Source organism: Hydra viridissima, unplaced genomic scaffold, assembly GCF_058129835.1.
Source record: "Hydra viridissima isolate aposymbiotic clone 2 unplaced genomic scaffold, HvirCarnegie_v1 scaffold_13, whole genome shotgun sequence".
NCBI classification, from domain to species: Eukaryota; Metazoa; Cnidaria; class Hydrozoa; order Anthoathecata; family Hydridae; genus Hydra; species Hydra viridissima.
Window position 1 is genome coordinate 10,919,838 of NW_028324312.1, and position 15,182 is coordinate 10,935,019.

The 15,182-nt window shown below is 26.3% G+C and overlaps 2 protein-coding genes across 2 annotated transcripts; both read left to right on the forward strand.

Annotated features, from left to right (window-relative positions):
* Nucleotides 1–860: 860 nt before the first annotated feature.
* On the forward strand, nt 861–10,065 carry LOC149880481 (very-long-chain 3-oxoacyl-CoA reductase-like). The gene is made up of 10 exons (XM_090070779.1): nt 861–1,110; nt 5,102–5,148; nt 6,755–6,830; nt 7,118–7,222; nt 7,321–7,379; nt 7,475–7,519; nt 7,710–7,744; nt 8,384–8,465; nt 8,991–9,056; nt 9,706–10,065. The coding sequence occupies exons 1-10, from the start codon at nt 945–947 to the stop codon at nt 9,964–9,966; spliced, it is 942 nt and encodes a 313-aa protein (XP_089926905.1). The 5' UTR covers nt 861–944; the 3' UTR covers nt 9,967–10,065.
* A 1,133-nt stretch (nt 10,066–11,198) lies between these two features.
* LOC145197052 (microtubule-associated protein 1 light chain 3 alpha-like) lies at nt 11,199–12,859 on the forward strand. Its single transcript, XM_090070949.1, has 4 exons — nt 11,199–11,359; nt 12,023–12,078; nt 12,389–12,495; nt 12,610–12,859. The coding sequence occupies exons 1-4, from the start codon at nt 11,308–11,310 to the stop codon at nt 12,767–12,769; spliced, it is 375 nt and encodes a 124-aa protein (XP_089927075.1). The 5' UTR covers nt 11,199–11,307; the 3' UTR covers nt 12,770–12,859.
* The last annotated feature ends 2,323 nt before the right edge of the window (nt 12,860–15,182 follow it).

The following is a 15,182-nucleotide window of genomic DNA, read 5'->3' on the forward strand; positions in this document are numbered from 1 at the left end:
CTTTAAGCAGTCCAAATACGTAATAGTCGGAAGAAGCGAGGTCTTGGCTGTAGGAAGGGTGTTCTAACACCTTAAAACATGATTGGTTAATGGTTTGAAGGGTGTGAGTAGCCGTGTGTAGGCGTGCATTGTCATGAAACAACAAAACCGTATTGTTAGCTTTAGCTTACTGGCCAGTATCTTGCACTGTCTATTGTATGCATTCTTTCTCTTCCCCCCCTCCCCTCTTACACACACACATACACCTATTTTAGGTTAATGAAGGAATTTTTTGGTCTCTAAAAAAGGTTAACATTACCTTTCTAGCAAAAACCCGAGTCTTGAATTTTGTAACTGGCGATCCAGGATGTATCTACTCCATACTCTGTCTTTTCGATTTTGGCTCGATAATGATAGACCCACATTTTATCTTCTGTGACTATTCTTATTAAAATATTTTCGCCCAATTTCTTGGTAAAACGTTGAAATATATTGCCCTATATTAAGGTCACGACTTGAAAAAAAATTGTGTGAATAAACTTTTTGTATATCGTACAGTACTGGTTTAAAGAACCTGCTGAGTTTGTGACTAATTGTTTTATCCCTGCTATCAACGAATCCTGGTGTTTTTTTCACTAGATAAAGATATATATCATCGGATTTTCTCCTGGATGACGCTGATTTTAAAGGTAAATATCTTTCGTAACAAATTTTTTTTGCTCATCTAATGGAAAAGGGTGATAACTCAACAACCAAAAAAAATTTTTAAATTTAAGATATAAAAAAATGCGGTGTTTGCCCTCTGAACTAAAATTTTTCAAAAAATGCGGAAACACTGATGCTCTGTACTTCAGAGTATGGAAATACTTTAATTCCTCCACGTGAAATTCAGCCTGAAACTAATTGCAAATTTGTTCTCAAAGTAAAATACATGTAATAATCTGTTAGGTTTTATAGTTTTTTAAATGATGTTTCAGGTAAACAAAATTATGATTTGGAAGGTACTAGGAAGCATTTTGCTACTGAAATATGGTCTTAAATTCAGTCAGTTTCTGTGGTTAATGTGTCGATTATATGTTTTTCCAAAGTGGGGCTTTAAAAACGATCTAAAGAAACTTGGAAAGTGGGCAGGTAACAATTTTTTATGCAATTTTAAAGGCTAAGTTTACGTTGTTTAGCCTCTTAAATAAGTTTTTTTTTTATAAATTACAAACAAAGTTGCCTGATTTTGAAAAGTTTAAAATCTTTATACACTATAAATAGGTACGTGACATGAAATTTTGAAATTGATTAAACACTAGATTGTTATATATCATTGGAAAGGTCTTCAAATCAGTATTTTAAAGGTGAAAAAATTATCAGAATTGAATAATTCTACAAAAAGTTATGGCATTTTAAGTACTGATTTTTTTATATAAGAATTTCTTAAAGAAACTGTGATCAAATTTGAAATCTTACTTAAATCAAATTGTCATAACTTAGTCAATTCTTATTGTAATAGATACAACTGGGTATCAAAAGAAAGGTCTTACAAAGGGCAATATCTTTATACAAAGAATGTATAAAGGGCGCTAGAGGGGCGTCTAAAAAACAATTATGTTAAAAAATGTCAATTTTTGTAAAGAAATTATCAAAATTTTATTGAAATTTTAAATTTTATTTGTATTTTTTTAATATATTCTAACAGGGTACTATCAAATATGAATTAGATACTTCAGGTTGATAGGCTAGAAGTCCTTTGGGTGCACCCTCTATAGGTGTAGCTGCACCCTCTAACCTAGTATCAAGGTCATTACTTTGTATTTTCAATGAAATTTGGCATGTAGTAAGAAAAAAGGTTTTAAAAGTTGAGAGAATATATTAGAAAAATGAACCAGCATTTCTTTGATACTTGATGTCCAAAAAACAAGCAAATTTTCAACAACAATAAGTTCATAATAAATAAAAATTTAACTCAAAGAAATCCATACAAAATTAAAGTTCCATAATTCTAGTATTCAAAAAATATCTATGTTGATACATATTTCTAAAAAATAACAGAGCAAAACAAGTTCATACCATGCAACTTTTTAACAAACTTGAAAAGCGTGTCACAGAATTTGGACAAAAAAATGGCCCCATAAAATCTGGATTTACGCGTACCTACTATAAAAGTCTTTCAACTTAAAGTTGTTCTTTAAAGTAATTTTCAGCAAGTTTTCTACTACTTTTTTAATTCACCTGCTTCTTTCTTAACTGAAGTGCTTGACAAATTTTTAACACTCCCCTACAGTAAAATGAAGAAATAGTTGGGTCTGTGTTTTATGTTTTAATTAAAAATTATGACTTTTTTTTTTTCAGTTACCTTAATAAAATTTTTTTTGTTAATCTTTGGTTCTAAAAAAAAAGTGTTTGAATAAATATTAAACTAATAAATATTAAATAAATATTAAATAAATATTAAATAAATATTAAATAAATATTAAATAAATATTAAATAAATATTAAATAAATATTAAATAAATATTAAATAAATATTAAATAAATATTAAATAAATATTAAATAAATATTAAATAAATATTAAATAAATATTAAACTTTTTTTCAGTTACCTTAACAAAATTTTTTTTGTTAATCTTTGGTTCTGAAAAAAAAATATTTGAATAAATATTAAACTAAAATATTTGTAGGTAACAATAGATAACACAGTGAAACCTTTTATGTAAAAGTTTATAATAAAGTAAAAAATCTTTTAAAAAAACTATAATAAATTATTCTGATAAGAAATCCTCTCTAAAAAGAAATGCACAAATATAAAATACAGTGTTACAGTGTCTAAAATGCAGTTTACACAAAAGTGTTGTGAAAAATGAAAATTGACCATTGTGCACCATAATTACTAATTGTGTGTTAGGTGGGTCTATTGATTGATATAGTTCAGTAATATAAAGTAATATAATCAAATAATATTGAGTTATTACAGTACATATTTTTTTGCTCTGAATGTATTATTTCCATCATATTAATTCAGTATGGTATTATTTGTAAATGACAATATCTTTTTCAAAATATATTGTTAGCCAAGTTTTTATTCTCTAAATTTGCTTTGTCCCTTATCAGAAAATATCTCTTATAGGCTGCACAAATTATTTATCTAGGAAGATACAAAAGTAATCTCTTTTTACAAGTTTAATCTTGAAGAAGAAATAAGAGTTAATGATGTTTTTCTTCTGTGGGATTTTTAAAAATGAGTGTTCAAGTTTCATTTCTTTTTGCCTCACAACAAAAGTTGTTAATTGATGAAAATTGACTTTTAGACTTTCAAGTAAGGGTTTCTTGTCAATTTGGCCTAATATTTTTTTGTATCAAAAAAAATTTTTTAATTTTTTTTCAAAAATTTTTTGTGGGTTTTAATAACCCTATTTAAATTTGATCCTAATTGTAATTGATATAAATTTACATTTTACTAATTTGGCCTAATGGTTTCTTATCAATTTGGCCTAATATTTTTTTGTATCAAAAAAAATTTTTTAATTTTTTTTCAAAATATTTTTTGTGGGTTTTAATAACCCTATTTAAATTTGATCCTAATTGTAATTGATATAAATTTACATTTAGTAAATCAGAATTAATTTTTGAGTCCTGTGAATAAAACTTTTTATTTTTCATTCTAAATAATCTACAGGGTCTGGCAGATATTTGTTAAATAATTTTTAGAAAAGTTGCATGACCTACAAAGATCAACAAATGTTTGTGTGTGTGTTTTGTAGATGCCTAACAATGTATTTTTGACAAAATGAATGAGTTTAGATTTTAGAATTTTAAAAATAGAATCAAAATGAACTGAATTGCTAATGATCTCTGCAAGTTACCTCCAAGAAAAGTGATCAGCATATCTGGAGTTTCTAAAAGTGATCACAATGTCTGGAGTGCCTAAAAGTGACCATAATATCTAAATTATCTAAAAGTTTTTATGATAAGAAAATCTAGTATAACTGAAAAACTTTGATGGTTATAGTTGCAAAATAAAAAATACCAGGTACTAAAGTAAACAATTTTAATTGAAGATTTTAACTTGAACTTAATTCAATTTTAACTTCCTGTCAACTTTCTTTGTTCTTTTTTTGACAGGAAGTTGACAGGAAGTTCACCAAACAACACGTTGAGAATCCTATCATGTCTATTAGAAAGACCAATTAAAAAGTTCCTCTCATGATTGTTTCATCAGATCTTGATGAAACGATTATGAGAGGGATTCAAAAGATTTTTAGGAAGGTCAGTGCTGACAGGTCACAATCTGAAACAAAAATAATCACAACTCTGAAAAAAGTTTATTTAACTCTAAAATTTTATAAATTTAGTAGTAAGAGAAAGTCTGCAAATTGCTGCAGTACTTTATATATAGTATGATATAAAAAGTGTAAAGTTAGAATTTTTAGTCTTTGTTGCTCTTTATTCATGAAAAACTCAACTTCTACATAAGGGATTTCTTTCTGCCCCACTTCCATATCAAAAGTGGCTCTTTAATTGGATAGTTTATTTGCAACAGTTTCCATAACTTGTTCCCTATTAAGAAGGTTCTCCTTAGAATGAACCAGTATGTGGACATTTTTAGGGCCCAGATTTATCTATTTTTAAAGCTTCTTTAGGAAGAGCTATTTTTGAGGAGCAGAATGTAAACTGGATACAATGAAGCTCCTTTTGCTGCTATTCAATGGTAGTTCAATGGTATCTTCCAGATGTTAAGCATATCAAAATAAAACAACTAAAGATGGTTTCTAATCATCATCATGATCATCATCATGATCATCATCATCATCATCATCATCATCATCATCATCATCATCATCATCATCATCATCATCATCATCATTATCATCATCATCATCTTAATGATTAAATTTAAAATGGATTGTTAAAATGGTCAACTAATTCTGTTAAACATATTTTATTTATTTTCCTGCTTGCATCCTTAAGAGGTTTGAGCTGAGAGTTCATCTAACATTTGAAGTTATCATTCTTTCTTGATTAGTTTCAAAATAAGATGATTGTATGCAACAAGTTTCTTAAGTATTTTTTCAATGTAAAGTTCTTCATGATGCCTTTTTTCCTTGTAAGCATGTTTTTTGGCTATTAACTTTAGTTATTACTGGAGCTACTGATGGCATTGGTAAAGCAATAGCAAAGCAAGTAAGTATTTTATTATATTTCAATAATTTAATTTTTTTTTTTTTGTTGATCTTTTTGTTTATTTCTTTTTTCAATTTTTTATCGTAATAATTTTTCTTTTAATTATTTGAAAATTATTCAGATTTTATTAAGTTATTATTTTCTTATTTTTTATTTTATTTATTTAGCATGATATATATTTAGAATGAAAGGTTTCTGTCATTCTCTTAAATAAAAATTTTAAAAAGGTTAAATCCATTTTAATATAAAATTTTAATTCAGAAATCATCCCTACCAGGTACACACCATTCTTTCTTTGAAAATTCATCAGTCATCGCCACAATTCTTACCAGTAGTTAAAATACACTCTTTTAAAGTTCTAAAGATTTCAAGGTTTAATTTAATTTTAAGATTGTGGAAGATTACACGGCAATAATTTATAACTTTGTTATTAATATTTTCAAAGATGCTTAAGTGAGAACTTGCTTTAAGAAATGATTTTTGTTTAAAATTAGCCTTTTGGTTTTTGTTTTTAAAGGGCCCTTTTGTAAAAGAGTTATAATAAAAATTATAATAGCAACTACATTTAACAATTACACCTAACTCCATTTGAGATAAAATTTAGGTTCAATTTCTTTTAATTTTATTTGTTAATTTTTTTTAAAAGTGAAGAAATGAAAGTTTAAAAAAATGAAAATTTTTCAATTGGAAAAAATGAGAAAATGGCTTATTTTACTCAAATTTAAAAAAATTTTGAAAAATGATAAAAATGACAGACAAAAGGAACAGTAAATCCTTTTCATGATCAGACCTGCAAAAGTCCATGTGTTCCTCCTTTAGATAAGGAAAATCATTAAATAGGTACCTGTGGTATTACACAATTTAATTGGTTCACTGTTATATGTATATATGTACACACTATCAACAGAAAGTTGGAGGCAGGTACTGAATTTGTGCCTGTTGTTATATATATATATATATATATATATATATATATATATATATATATATATATATATATATATATATATATATATATATATATATATACATCTATATGTATATATATATATATACACACTATCGACAGAAAGTTTGAGGCAGGTACTGAATTTGTGCCTGCCTCAAACTTTAAATATATTTATATCTTAAAAGGAAAAAATCACAACCTGCCTCATCAATAGCGCATATATACATATATATATACATATATATATATATATATATATATATATATATATATATATATATATATATATATATATATATATATATATATATATACATATATATATATATATATATATATATATATATATATATATATATATATATATATATATATATATATATATATGTATATATATATATATATATATATGTATATATACATGTATGTATATGTTACATATATATATACATATATATATGTATATATATATGTAACAGTGTTTATACTTTAAGATATGTAATATTTACTTTAAAATACTTCTTGTATTATTTACTTACAAAATTATACAAAATTGTTTTAAATTAATTTTGTATAATTAATTTGTAATAATTGTTAATAGTTGTTAACAATAGTAATAATAGGTATTTGTGATAATTTTTCTTTTTTTTTTTAAAGCTGGCCAAGCGTGGTTTAAATCTTATTCTTGTTAGTCGCTCAGAAGAAAAACTTAAATCTACTGCTAAAGAATTTGGTGAGTGAGTTGTTTTAAATTATGCGCTTCAATGCACAAATGATAGATTTAAATATCAAATGATAGATTTAAAAATATCAGGGGATTGGTTTAATTTCAGGGGATGAGATAAAGAAAGATAAAGATGAGATAAAAGCTTTTGAAATGATTTAAGTTTGTGAGGATCTGTTAACTCAAGTTTAAATCTCATAAACTCAACATAATTTTAAATAATGCTAATTCTACATTTGCCTCACCTTAAATGATTTAAATAAAATGTTTAATGCTTAAACAAATTTCAATTTTAGAATCATTAGGTGTGGAGGTTGTAACTGTACAGTTTGACTTCAGTCAAAGAGATGGGTATGACAAGATTAAAAAAGTGCTTTCAAACTACGATATTGGTGTTTTAGGTGAGTTTGTTTTTAAAAGCAATTTTGTTGAAGTAGCAATATTATGTTTAATTTACATTTAGCCAACACTTTTTTTTTTGTTTGTTTTTTGTTTTTAGTAAACAATGTTGGAGTTAGTTATGATCACCCAGATTTTTTTACGGAATATTCTGATGAGGTATTTTGCAATTAAGATAAATTTTTTCATTTTAGGCTGAGATAAAAGATTGCTTTAAATTGCATTTAATTGTATTGAAACTGTGTTCCCTTTAGTTTTATGAAAGCTTGGTTAACATCAATGTTACAAGTGTGCTGAAGGTTGAGTTCAATATTTTATTTTTTTTTTAATTTTTTTTTTTTTTTAATAATATTTAAAATTTTTATTTTAATCACATATCTCGCTTTCTACCATCATTTTTATAAAGTCTGCTTAATGGCATTGAGAAAATCTTTTATTTAGCAAAATGTTTTTTTTTTATATCTAAATATGACATAAAATTTGTTTTAGATGACAAAAATTGTTTTGGAAGGAATGGTAAAGAGGTGGGTTGTTAAATGATAAGTTTTTCTTTTTTTTTTTCTCTTGTTCGTTTCTCAAATTAAACATTTAGTAAAAGGTAGCCGCTATGCAAGGGGTTCCCATAAGTTCAAGTGTATAAACCAAATTTGCTACCATTAAACTTAAAACTCTTCAGGAATGATTAAGTTTTACAGCAGTTCTAAACAATTGTTGCCATATAAGAAAATCATCAAGTTTTTGCAATAGAAAACTCCCCATACTTGGACATTTGATTAATTCTTCACCTGGCATTTCATTTGACATCTAGCTTCTGAGTTCTAAAGTTTCATTAAAGTAGCCATGAAGTATCTGATTTTGGAAGCTTTAAAGTTGGAATTGGAGAATATCTGTTTGTATTTCAGGCCTAAGAATCAATTTATAAAGACCATAGTTGCCTTCAAGCTGTCATTCAAGCCAGCAGATCTTGCATTGAAAGATAATTTTACTTAGGGTGATGTTTTAGTCAGTTTAAGGTGTTTTTCAGTTAGTTAAAAGTATTTTTTGCAAAAAAAAATTCAATTTTTACTGTTTCAAACTTATCCCCATAATATAATTAACTGTTATCAGCACATTTTATTCTTTGAAGAGTTAATCTATTTTCAAAAAAAAACTTGTCAATTTAGAAAACGAGGACTTATTGTTCACGTTTCGTCACTATCTGGACTTTCCCCAACTCCCTTCTTAACTGTTTACAGTGCTTCAAAGGTAAATTTCAATTTTTTGTGTCTTAACTAAAATTTGTTGCAACAAATGATATTTTAGTCAAGAAAACGTTAAAGAACTCCATTAGCTCACTTAAACTTGTTTCTAAAAATTGATTTTAGTTTTTAATATTTAAATTTTAGGTCACAATTCAACAGAAATAAATAGAACTTGTTGATAGCTTAAAGACAATTTAAGATCTTAGATGTAATTTACTTTCATTCAGCAGAAGATAAATGACATCTAAGGTCTTAAAATGTGTTTTGAATGTTGATGGTAATGTGTAAAACTTTAAACATCTTTTAAAAAAAATGATATAAAATGATTATTGAGAAAAATGCATTGGAACGGTCGAATCTTTTTTTTTTTTTTTTTTTTTTTTTTTTTTTCCCTGCCCCTCTTTTTTCTTCTGTTTTTTTTGTTTTTTTTTCCGTTATATTTTTAATAATATAAAGTTTATAAATAAAAAACTCAAAAAAAATTTTACGCGTTTCCATTGATTGTGAAGCTGTAAATTTCCTTTTTAAGGTCATGGTGAGCTTTTTTGGACAGGCCTTGAATGCAGAGTATCAACATCAAGGTGTTTCTAGTCAGGTAAAATTTTTAACTCGATCATTAATCACCAATTATTACGTTACCATGGTGCAGTCAATGTTTTTTTTTTTTTTTTTGTTAAACTGCGAAACAAAGTACGTTTTCATGAAGAATTAAAGTTTACGAGTTTTGATACAAAGCTTCTAAGGATTGACTTAACATAATTCCTCCCTCACTTCAGATTAACTTTGCAGAATACCTACCTAACTTCAAAAAAAAGCACTGCTATGCTGTGAAAAATAATTAAATGGTAACAAAACTAAAATTAAAAGTTTAAGAGTGGTTTAATTGTTTCCTGAATAAAATTTTAAAGTCAAACCGGCGACGTGTCGAAGTTTGAGCCAAGTTGACAAGTTGAGCCACCTTTGTTAAGAATTCCTCTAATTTATTATCTTGATTACTATCTTGTTAATTAAATTAACTTATTACTGTTTAATTTAAAAGTTGGTGAAATATATTTTTTAAATCTCTGTTGAAACGTGGTATTGATTTTCTTGGGTTTATTGCAGCTAAACGCTTCCCTCTTCTTTACTCTTCTTTTCTTTACTTTGCTCTCTTTCTTTGATTTTTAGTTTTGAAATTTTTGTTTCAATTACGTGAGATTTGATTTTAAGATTTTTTTTTCAATATAATTTCTTTTTTTTCAAAGGTCATCACTCCATTTTTCGTTGCCACAAAACTATCAAAAATGCGTGCTAACGGACTTTTCGTACCCAGTGTTGACGCCTACGCTTCTCAAACTGTTAACGCAATGGGCCTGAGCACCAGTATGATGGGCTTTTGGAGCCATGAATTACTCATGTTTGTTCTATCCTTACTTCCTCAAGGTTTTGTTGCTCGTAAAATCTTCGAAAGCATGAATTCTACAAGAAAAAAATGGTTGAGCAAACAACAAGCTAAACGCGAATAAACATGAATTTGATATTTTTAGTGTAGCGTTTTTAAAATTGCCCTGAGTAGTTTTTTGATATTTTTTTTTTAATCAAAATTTCTTTCTTTTTTCAGTTTTTAACTATTCTTTTCCTTTTCATGCGTTGAAAACGATTTCTGGGTTTTACACGATCCAGTTTTAATCATCGTGATTTCCATACGTTAATGAAAATACGTCATTACACTTACAACGTGTTAAAACGAAAAACAAACTTTTAGTTCTAATGAATGAAAATGAGTTTTTTTTTGGAATCAAGTATATAATTTCCGTGTTTATTGTTCTAACCAAAATTGTGAAAGTTTACACTACAAAAAAAAAAATTCAGTTCAGGTTTTGTCAATGTATAATTTGTACTCACGTAAGTTGACCACGGAATAAGTGCATGATTATTGTTCGTATGTCATCTGGTTTTTAGTACAACATTCAGCTCGTTCCGCTCCGTTAAGTTTCTGCCTCATAATTGCTTTCTTCTGAAAGTTCCTAAAGAGATCTTTTCAAATGGATATATAAGTTGGTAACATGTACCTACTTCAGATTTTGTAATCCTTTCTTTGACTAACTTTCTAATGCAGCTTAGTTTTCGCAAAAGTTAAACAGAAAGCATGTATCATCCGCCAAATTACACAATAGAGGACAACTAAAAAAATTCATTCCCGCAAAAATTAGAAGATAAAATTACTACAATAATAAAAATAAATCTGGATAAATGAAGTATGGATATATTGGAAATACAGTTTATAAAATATCAGTTTAATTACAGTATATATTTTTTTTGATTTGGGTTTTTTTTGGAACAGATTTGGGTTTTTTGTGGAACGAGTTCTATCTACATGATCAAAATTTGATGAAATGCTAACCTTTAAACTATTGTTCATTTAGGTAGAACTCCTTAGAAAAATAAGCTTTTTTCAAATTTTTGCGGATAATAATCTTTAGGACGATAAGTTCTTTGATGAGGTTCATTTACCGTTCAAAAGTCAGCTTAATTTTATTTTATCAAAATTTACACAATAATGCTTGTAAATGAAAAACTTTTTTTCCCATGTTCTTGGTAACTCACATAGGCTCAATATTTTGATTCCTATCCAAAACTTTTTATAGTTATTACTTGCGAAATTATTCATTAACAATTGTTGAACAAACACTTGAAAATATCGAAAAATTAGGAGGCGGTGCCTTATTGAAAGAATTTAAATAATTAGTAAAAATTGCGCATGCGTTTAAAATGATAAAAACGGTAAACAACCAGTATTAGGAAGAAAACCGTTTTTCGTGTGTTTGAACTTCTAATCTCTCTTGAAATTAGTAAGAACTAAAATCATGCCTCAAACCTATTTGTATGAAAAACCGTTCAAAGATAGAAGATGCTTCAGTAAGTATATTCAAGTTAAAGGTTTTTAATTTTAATATTCTTTAAAATATTAACTTACTTGTTAAAAGATTCGGTGATGTAAATGAGCAGTCTCAGTTTATAATTTAGATGACAATCATTGATCGTGAGATATTTAGATTTGTAGATATTAAGCCTCTATAGTTTCTTTAAAAAAAAATTGAACAAGATTATAGTTTATTTAACAAAAAATGAACAAAACCTAACTATTTGTTTATCACTATAGTCACATTGTGAATATGATAATCAAACCTACTTCGGTGTACATCTTCTTACTAAACATTAATATTTGTCATTTCAAACTATCCTAAAATTTAAAAGTTTTACAAAACGATAGTAGTGTGGCATTATTTGAAAGTTTTCATAATATTTAGTGGGCTAAAAACCTTTATTCTTACAATTTTATAACTAAGTAATGGTTTCCACTTACATTAGTTTTAAGCAGTGTTTACAATACTTAAGAAATTCAAATTGTGTGTGAACAATTTTTCCTGTTTAAAAGTAGATAAGATTTTTCTTGAACCTCACTTACCTAAACAACTTATTCTAAACACATTCTTTTTTTTTTTTTTTTTTTTTCATATATGACTAATAAAATTTAATTTTTTCAAAGTTTCTTGGACTCGTCCATATTTTTCTTATTAGATCAGCGTAAAAAAGAATCAGAATCAATTTGCTTAAAGTATCCTGATAAAATACCGGTATTATTAACTTTATTAACGGTTATTATTATTATTATTATTATAATTATTATTATTGTTATTATTATTATTATTATTATTATTATTATTATTATTATTATTATTATTATTATTATTATTATTATTATTATTATTATTATTATTATTAATGGGATTATGGTCATAAATTTTTTAATCTTTTGATTACTTATGAAGTAATTTTTATATTTAATAAAATTTTGTATTTAACTAATCTATTCTTGGATCTATGAGAATTATGTATAGCAATTTTTATTACAACAAATTGTATCTCATGAGTATTGCTCTATAGTTAATAATTGAGAGATACAAGATGGAGAAAGCTTTACCTGTTCTTGAGAAAATGAAATACCTAGTTCCAAATGATATGACTGCAGGGATGCTCAATAATGTGATCAGGTGAAAATGTTTGTGTATAAAATATTTTTTAAACTTATTCTTTTATGCTCCTATGTCTTTTAGTAAGTTGCTTCCAATTTTAAAACAAAATTACAAAGTGTTTTTATGTTTTAGAAAACGCCTCCAGTTAAGTTCAAGCCAGTCATTATTTTTGTTGGTAAATAGTCGAAATATCTGTTCAAGCTCTCTTGCTCTGCTAGATATTTACCGTGAGGAAAAAGATGAGGATGGCTTCTTGTATCTAGTATATGCATCACAAGAAGTATTTGGATAATTTGGAGTATGCTTTAAAATTAAGTTCATTTTCATTTAAAAAGTTTGTAAATATTTTCGTACGTTTTTATAAAGCTAAATTAAAAAATTACACCTCTTGCATTTTCTTGTATGTATATGCTTGTATGTATATTATTAATAAATTTTAAGATGCTTATAACTATCACCAAATACTTTTTTTTAAATTTTGTAGATTTTTTTTTATCATGTTATGAGTTTAAAAACCTTGGTTAGGTTCTAATAACTTGCAAAATTCTAAGGTTTATTTTTCACCGCTCTGAAGTAAAAAGAAGTTGTGATTAGTATGCATGTATGTTTTCACATTTTTAAGTAGGAAAAATTCAAAACATAGTGAAAACTTTATATTCCACAGAGTTAGTGGGTCTGCAATTTAACAATAGAGGTATTTTTTAGACTTACTTTGAAATTTTAATGTTCGTTTTATTTAATTTAAGTAAAAAATCATTTTTAAGTTTGTCAATGTTAAAAAGTTTATATGTAAAATAATAAAATAATACACAGAAATTCATTTTACTTTAGATTACATGCCTAAAATACAAGCTATTTTGAAATTTTAGAATAACAGTTATAACTAGAAATATAAAAAACAAAAAACAGTACAAAAGTTGTTCTAGGATTTTGTCGTTTAGAAATTTTCAGATTTGTGTGAAATAAAATGTTATAGCAAAAGTATTTATATGGTTTTGTTAATTTATGCAAAATCTTAATTTCTAATACTGTCAATAGTGTTAAAGTATCTTATCTGTAGCATTTAAATATTATTAACATTGTAATTTTTTTTCCCTATATTTGAAGTATTTTATCCTCAATATTTGAATATTTTTTTGTTTTAAAAACACTATTTTCACTAGTGTTTAAATGTTTTTTCGTTAATGTTAAACATTTGTTTGTACTATTTATGCATAATATTTATCACAGCCAAAATTGGTTTTAAAAAAATGAGTTTTTTCAAAGTTACCCATAGTAAAAATTGGAGATGGTCATATTTTGCTTTCAAATGCATAAAGTTAGCTTTTCAAATAAATGAAGACAACATTTTGTTGAAATATTCGAATTTTCAAAACCAATATTTTTCTTCGGTTATTTTATTATTTTTTTTTTTAAAAAGAAAAATAAGAAATTTATAAATATTTTTATTACTTTTTTTGCTTCGATGTTTTAAAAAAATTAACGTCAATATGTAAGCAATTTTCTGGTTTTCTTTTTCTCATAGCATTTGTCATTTTCAGCGTGTAGAAAAAATATATATGTAGGATTTATTGGTTCAGAAAGGAACGTGTTCGTGTCAAGGCAATAAAAATACGTACCCTTTTTTTTGCGTGTTCATAATGAGACAATATGAAGTAATTAAGTTGTTGGTAGTACAAAAAACCTGGAGCTTTTTATACCAAACGTGGTATTACAAATTTAGATGCTTGTATTTAAAATTTGTTAGAAGTGGATCTAAGTAACAAGAGCACCAATTTAATTTTCTTTCGTCTAACATTTGATATATTCAATATGTTGTTTACTATTCGATACATTGATACAGTTGAGTTTTTCTGCTATTAAAACTTGATGTCCAAAATTATGTTACAACCTGCATGCAAATAGAATTTTTTATTTATTGCTATTTTGCGTTTACTGTCTCAAAAAGTGAAAGGGGTGAGGGGACATCCCATTCAGTTGCTAATTTTTTCAGCAAATTTAAGTTTTACAAATCATTTTCTGCAGACCTTAAATTTCTATTTAGCATTTGTAATTGAAGTAGATTTTGCTCTCCCCACCATAATCTAGGCCCTTTTTGTCTGAAAACAAAAATAACTCTTAATGCTATTTACATTACTTTAGTAAACTAGATTTGTTTTCATTCATAATAACTTCACTTCTCTTAAAAAATTTTAGAGGGCTCAAAGTTGGTAGATCCCCTTAAGATTACACATTTTTCAAAAGTAGTGTAATCTTAATATAAAATCTATCAGAGAAACTGTGCAATAAAAAAAACTAAGTATTATTATTGCCATTATCATCATTATTATTATTATAGTTGTTGTTGCTGTTTTTATTATTATTATTGTTAATTTATTTGTGCAGCATAAAAGTTAACTACTTAGAAAATTGGTTTTAGTAAATTAATTATTTTGAATTTTCTTAACTACGCCCATTGCTACAGCATTGTATTTTACCTGTACTAAATATCCCCTCTCAAGCATCTACGTGCAAAAGATAATCAGAGAGTTGTTAAGAAGGGATTTCAAGACAGAGAGGAGAATGGGAATCAAGTTGTTGCTTTTTAGGGTTTTGTTTTCAGTTAAATGTTTTTGTTGTGTTCTCTGAGAGCTGAAATTATTTGTTGCATGATCTGGGAACTATATTTGTTATATTTTTGGGAAGTGAGTTTTGTAAGAGAGTTT